Source organism: Stigmatopora argus, chromosome 13, assembly GCF_051989625.1.
Source record: "Stigmatopora argus isolate UIUO_Sarg chromosome 13, RoL_Sarg_1.0, whole genome shotgun sequence".
NCBI classification, from domain to species: Eukaryota; Metazoa; Chordata; class Actinopteri; order Syngnathiformes; family Syngnathidae; genus Stigmatopora; species Stigmatopora argus.
Window position 1 is genome coordinate 5,946,378 of NC_135399.1, and position 7,448 is coordinate 5,953,825.

The window sequence follows — 7,448 nt, forward strand, 5'->3', positions numbered from 1 at the left end:
ACACTTTTTGCCTCTGAATATTATCTTTATCTTCTTGAATTTGAGGCACACCTCTTAAAATTCCAGATAAAGTTTGAAGAAGGCTCAATTCTTCCCCTAATCCTCTCAAATAGAATATATGTATGGCTAAATTTATACATTTTAAAGTCTCTTTTAATAGTTTCTTGCACATCCACGATCTGTTCCCTGACACGGGGCATGGCTGAGCAACTGCAGGTTCTGCGACTGCACTCGGTATGTTTCGTGAAGCGGATCCGAACCTCTGCGGCATGGTGGACCCGGTGGCCCAGTGGTCCGGCGTCCACGCTGCCATGGTAGCCTGAGGCCTGCTCCCCATACATCCCCGCTCGGGCCGCGTTGATCCTATTGTCTCACTGCGTCACCGCACGTCGCCCCGGCAAATAAAGGCCGTCTGGCTCCAAGCTTAAACATCGCAGCAAACTCAAAACCAACCATCAGAGCCGATTCATTCACATCTGCTCAGTGGGGCGACAAGGACAGGGCTTTAGGTGGGAAAGAGGGCAGAGAAAAGTTCACTTTTAGCCACTGGGTGCCAAGAGAACGGGACAGGACTCAACTTCCAGGGAGCCGCAGCTGTGGCAAGTTGCCCATTTCTTTTTATTTCACATTTATCGGAGAATATTGAAGCTTGCTTTAGGTTTAGCGTGGTTATAAACTTGACATTTTTATTTCTCGCTGTTAAAGGTTAAGATTTGTCTGACTGCCGACGGGATAGGCGTAGCGCTTTTGCTGGGCACGTTTGTAGGTTATACCGAAAACGGTTTCACGATGATTTTTCCAGGGATTCTACATTTAATTGACTGAGTTATTTTAATTTTTCAAGAACCACGCTTGTGTAAGACTGCACCTCGTAACTAAGTTACACACAAAAGTTGAGCCAAATTCGGCAAAACGTTGTTGAGTGGTATCGTCCGAAGGCACGATTTTGGGAATTTCCTACGTTTTTCTCGGTGGAATTTTCCACATTTTCTTACGTTTGACACTCCTTGTGTGCCCCCCTCCCTCCTCACCCTACTTGTCGGGTCTGCCTACCCCACCCTCCCCGCATATCTGCGCCCTCCGTGTTCCTCCCTACCCCACCCTTCATTCTGCAGCGCTACGGACCGATCATGGGCGACTGGAGTTTTCTGGGAAATATTTTAGAGGAAGTCAACGAGCACTCAACGGTGATCGGGCGGGTGTGGCTCACGGTTCTCTTCATCTTCCGCATCCTCATCTTGGGCACGGCAGCCGAGTTTGTGTGGGGTGATGAGCAGTCCGATTATGTGTGCAACACGCAGCAACCCGGCTGTGAGAACGTGTGTTACGACGAGGCCTTCCCCATCTCCCACATCCGCCTGTGGGTTCTGCAGATCATATTCGTGTCCACGCCATCTCTGGTCTACGTGGGCCACGCCGTGCACCACGTGCACATGGAGGAGAAGCGCAAGGAGCGGGAGGAGGCTGAACTTAGCCGTCAACAGGAGCTGAGCGAGGAGCGACTCCCGCTGGCGCCCGACCAAGGGAGCGTCCGCACCACTAAGGAGACCAGCACTAAAGGTAGCAAGAAGTTCCGACTAGAGGGCACCTTGCTAAGGACCTACATCTGCCATATCATTTTCAAGACACTCTTTGAGGTGGGCTTCGTGGTGGGCCAGTACTTCCTGTACGGCTTCCGCATCCTGCCCCTGTACAAATGCAGTCGCTGGCCCTGCCCCAACACCGTAGACTGTTTCGTGTCCCGCCCCACGGAGAAGACGGTATTCATCATCTTCATGCTGGCCGTGGCTTGCGTCTCACTCTTCCTCAACTTTGTGGAGATCAGCCACCTAGGCCTGAAGAAGATCCGTTTCGTTTTCCGCAAGCCGGCCCTCGCACCGGCACAGGGCGAAGGCTCGACCGCTGGGAAAAGCCTGCCCCCTTTGCCCGTGTCATCCCTGCAGAGGGCGAAAGGTTACCGGCGGCTGGATGAGGAAAAAGCAGCTCCCATCACGCACCTCTACCCGCTGTCAGAAGTTGGCATGGAGGCCGGCAGGGGGGCCCCACCCTTCCATGGCCTGGAGGAGAAGCCAGAGGAGGAGCCGCCTATGGGGGACGACCCCAAAGCGTACGACGAGACTCTGCCCACTTACGCTCAGACCGCCGAGACCGGAAGTGCCATGCCGCGACCAGAGGACGCGGCGCCGCCGGCAGGGGCGGAGGTGGCAGATGTAGGGCGCGTGGCGGCTCGAGCGGGGAGCAAAGCGTCGGATACGATAGAGGACAGCAGACCTCTGAGCCGACTGAGCCAGGCTAGCAGTAAGGCCAGGTCGGACGACCTCACCGTATGAACATGCACGGGAGAGCGCACACATACACGCACGCACTCCAGAACGGGCCAGGCAGGGAATTATTAACGTTGCATTTCAAGTTTGCCGTTATGATTTGCCGCTGCCAATTGATAGAAAACGTTGCGGAATAACGACCAAAAATTTAACTCATGTAAGTCAAGTATGTATTGTGGTTTTTAGGATTATTGTTGTCACGATAACAACATTTTAAACCTGATATAGGTAACTCAATACCATTTTCGATAAACCATGAATACTAAAACCCAAATTAAGTCAATTTTTTTTAATCTATTCTACACTTTCAGTGCCATTGACAATGACGTCCAATCGCGTGCCTCTTGAAAACAGAAAACTCTTTAAATGAGAGTATCACAAGTAGACGTCCAATCCATTTAAACTGGGCCCGCCCACTTCAACTGGATTGGATATCGAGCCCTGTCAATGGTATGTAAAATGCAATGTCTTGTGGCCATGCAGAAACAAATGAATGACTTCATATTGATACTTTTACCATCAAATATTATATCGTATCCCTATACATTTCAATGACGATACTTCTATCCGTTTTTATACTTTTGACAACCCTAGTTATTATATTGAGTATGAGTATACAAACCCCTCATGAACTTACTGGCTGCCATTGATGGTGCTGGACCAGTGGTCTCAAACTTGTGGCCCGGGGGCCAATTGGGGCCCATTGGACCCCATCACCCCTCTATATATTTGTGTGTATTTCAGCTTGGGCAATTAAAAAAATAGTACGTACGCGGTTTAAAAATAATATCAATAAAATGTTTGGCCCGCACAAGTTGGCCATTTATTCATTTAGTTTCAATCTCTTATCACCAACCATAGTTTGTGCATAATAGACTTTGCTGGTGTTTGTCAACAAGTAAACAAAAGTGAATTAGCAACATTACCCACATTTAGGGGAATCCTTCATGCAGCTCAGATTCACCCAGAATCTATTTCCAGCAGGACCCCAGATAAAGTTTGAGACCTCTGTGCTAGATGAACCAGAGTTTTTTTTTTTTAAGAATGTTTTTTTTTAATTAAACACACTAACTTTGGCATAGTACCACTCAAAACTAAGGAAACATGCCATCGAACTTCTCACTGTTCTAACGGCTTTAATCTCTTTCATAATTTGACTTTGGCTGCCATTGAAGGCGATAAATGGACAAGAGTTTCTTGTAAATGAACACTTACCTTGACCATACAGTAACTTTGGCACATTGCCACTTAATATTACCTACACTGATGTTAGCAAATTAGATCAACACTTATAACAACTAATGTTATTCCATTAACTAACTCATGATAGACATCCACTTTACCTCTCACTGTCAATGGAGGATAAATATATACGTATATTCATCTATTGGCGTCAATGGCAGCCAATGTTAGACAACATTTTCCGACTCCAAATTGGGAAAATAATGGCAAGCGTTTGTGTCAACATTTTTTTAAATTACTCTTTTCATCACATTCTTAGAACAGGAGAGAGTTTTATTATACTTGTCTTTCTGTCAATCAGTTGATTTCCCATTCCAACAGTGCTATAATGCAACAAGTGCCTACTTTTACACTTTTATACAACATTCGCAGCTCTTTGTATTGGCAAAGGTCATATTTTCGGGGTCGAGAGGAGAGCACCTTTTTGCACACGTAAAAGTTCACACACCGTGTGTAACTTTTTTTTCCAACACTTCAACGGTGCATCTCTTTGACACAAGCTGGTTTACTGTATTTTTTGGACTATAAGTCGCACCTGAGTAAAAGTCACATAAGGTTATTGTTCAGGAAAACGAGCGAAATGACATTTTCGTTAAGTGAATTAATAAAATGTATAAAAGAAAAAACAACAACTAAACCACTGACTAAAAAAAGTTTTGTGTTCGTAAAACTAACCAAAATTAAAGACACTCATGCCTTTTGTTTTTAATATTATTTCTAAAACGTACATATCAAAATAACACAACTCAAGAGGGCTGAATACATTTTTAAAAACCTTTTTTTAATTACACTTTTTTTGTATTATCTTCTTTCTATCTAATATTTGCACATCAAAATGAAAAAAACTCAATAAGAGTGAATAAATGTTTAATGCTTTTTTAAAGTTGTATTGTTTTATTCTTTTTTTAACTTTTCACCTAACAATTAACCCAATTTATGAAAACCTAAAACTAATACCTGAACTAAAACTAATAATTTCAAGAAAAAAAATAAAAAAGGCATTTGCCCACTTAATAAACTTACTAAAACCAACTTGTTTAAAAGGGGAAAAATTAAACTACTTAAAATTAAACTAGAATTTTTAAAAAGCTATTATAACCTTGAAAATTACACACACCTAAGCCACCAAATTCAAAGCATCGCCATATATGGTGGAGAGGACACTCCCTTCCCTCATGCCCGCAAAGTCACCACTCTTTCTTTTCTCATTGTGCATTGTTTCCACACTTTGAGTTAAACAGGCTAATTCCTAATAGTTATTGCAAAAATTCTTTTTGACCTCTGTGACCTTTAACTTCCTGATCCCCAAATTTATATTACAATTATTTATTGAACACAAACATACAGACAGATATCCGGACCATAGTATAAAACACAAACAAGTTGCACTGGAGTTTAACTAGCATGTTTAGTCATTTTAATTGATCACAAATCAACATCAAACATTCTACATTATGGTAATAACAATAAAAGTTATTCTAATAATTACAGCCTAAACAATACAACATAACTTGTCTCCAAGCTCTTTATCGTACTCCAAATTAATCCCAAACTACAAAAAAAAAACAATGTGCGACTTATAGTCTGTAAAATAGGGTACATAGCGAGTAAACCTTTATAAGAACACATGCCTGAATGTCTTTTTCAATGTAATCCTGTTGCTACCTTGTCTAGAACGGTGTGAGCGCTTTTTTGGCGTACTCTGATGCAACTTTTGGATGAGAGCTCTGCTCATTTTGCCCCATTAGAGACTGGACTATAGAGCCACCTCAGGCCAAATCCTCTCTCTTTTTGCGCAGTACAAACAGGCGTGCGGGTAAAAAAGATCTTGCCTCATCAGCACAAAGTATTGTTGGGAGGCGGGACAATAAAAGAAATGGGTGCCTGTCAGTGAAAACAAGCATCCTTAACCTGGTTTGGGAGGGCAAGACAAATACTTGATTGAGTTTGAGCGGTGGAGAAAACACCAACTTTGGAAGAAAAAAATGTACATAGCGCCTAAATTGTCTTGTATGTACATACTGTGGTGTTTTAGGTACTGCACTGTTTAGAATGCGTACACATTTCATGTAACATTGTCAGAAAAAAACAAGGAGGAGAAGTTTAAATGATGACAAGCCTTAATATTTTACTTGTTTCAACCATTTTTCTTGTGCCTTTTCTGGAAATATGTGAACTTTATTTCATTATTTTGTTAGAATGGACCCTTGAGAATCTCGGAACTTTCATGATTGCATGCAAAATCTGAATGGATTTGTATTCAAATCCTTTTAAATCATTCACTGCCATTGACAGCGGTAGAATTATAATTGATTGATCACCCAATCGAAATGGATTTGAAAATCTAGAGCTGTCAATGGCAACCAATGAGTTAAAGTGGTTAAAATGCGTGCACACACATCTTGTAGGCAGCTTTGACCAGTTTGTGAGCGGTCATAAAGCAAAACATATATTTGAAAGAAATTGTCACAAGGTCCTTGTTTACACATAAAGTACAATGACTTCTATTGTACAATGGCTGTGTATTTTTATTTAGACCAGTTGTGATGTTTGTAAGAAGACATGATTAATATATATTTAAAAAACAACAAAAACAACAAAAAAACATTTATACTAACTTGTAGTCTTCACTGATGATAGTTGTGTAGTGGAAGTGTCTTTTTAATTGCATTAAAAAAATAAGTCACGTGTCAAGATGTGTTGCCTTTCTGTACAACGTTCATGCATGCACACAATTTAACAATCATAACTTGCTATTTTATATTTTCGTCTTACATTTCCATTTAAGGTGGAGTGGTTAGCGCAGGGTTGGGCAAACTTTTCGGCCCGGGGGCCACATTGACTTTAAAAATTTGACAGACGGGCCGGGTCAGCACTAGATATGATACATATAAAAAAAACTGCATCCGTTAACAGTACATATGAAACATAAACAGAAAAAAAGGACTAAAGTATTAACATACTCATCACTCATCTGGGATTTATGGGGTGCTTTCTTGGTTTTCATCAGATTAAAGGTCTGTTCACACACATATGTAGAGCCAAATAACACCAGAATCCTCTGTGCCATCTTCTGGATGTTTGGAAATTTGGCTGCACTTAATGAAGCATAAAACTCAGCGACTTTCAGGGAGTTGAACTTGTCACATTGGAGATCAATCAGTTCCAACTGCAACTCCTGTGGAACCGTTTCTGGGTCTTGTGAGAAAGGACATGACACCAGCTGTCAATTTTTCCAAAATCACAAAACCGATGGCAGAATTGCTCATGCAGGTCATCCAATGATTTCCTGTATTTTTTCACATGCGGGGCCTCTTTTAACGCAACCAGTGTGGGGAAATGAGCAAATGACTTGTCTGATATTTGCTTGAAAAATAAAACCAACTTGGTTTTGAAGGCGGAAGGTTTGCTTGCATTTCATGCACAAACTGTTTTTTCTCTTGTAGCTTCACATTCAGCTCGTTCATGTGTGTCAGGATGTCCACAGTAAAAGTTAAATGTTCAGAAATGTGTCAGTATTCTCAAGTAGCTCCAATAACGAACTAATCTCCTGTTTGAGCTCCCACACACATTTACATACTTTTACTAGACTAGTGCGCTATCTATCGGGGAAACGAGGGTATTGCAGGAAAATGAATGAGGTCATTGATTTTTACTATAATTTGGACAACGTCGGCGGGGCGGAATAAAAAGTCTATGCCCCGTATATGGCCCGCGGGCCGTAGTTTGCCCATGCCTGGGTTAGCGTGTCGGACTCACAGTTCTGAGATCGAAGGTTAAATCCCAGGTGGCTTCACCCCCTTTCCTGTGTGGAGTTTGCATGTTCTCCCAGGACATGTGTGGGTTTTCTTTGGGTACTCCGGTTTCCTCCCACATCCCCAA

General features: G+C 42.2%; 1 protein-coding gene across 1 annotated transcript; it reads left to right on the forward strand.

Annotated features, from left to right (window-relative positions):
* Positions 1-448: 448 nt before the first annotated feature.
* On the forward strand, positions 449-3,352 carry LOC144087150 (gap junction alpha-8 protein-like). Its single transcript, XM_077617493.1, has 2 exons — positions 449-599; positions 1,116-3,352. Exon 2 carries the CDS (start codon positions 1,131-1,133, stop codon positions 2,328-2,330), a length of 1,200 nt encoding a protein of 399 aa, XP_077473619.1. The 5' UTR covers positions 449-599; positions 1,116-1,130; the 3' UTR covers positions 2,331-3,352.
* The last annotated feature ends 4,096 nt before the right edge of the window (positions 3,353-7,448 follow it).

Excerpts from the sequence above, each read along its gene's own strand:
- LOC144087150 (XM_077617493.1), top strand. The coding sequence starts at position 1,131 with ATGGGCGACTGGAGTTTTCTGGGAAATATTTTAGAGGAAGTCAACGAG.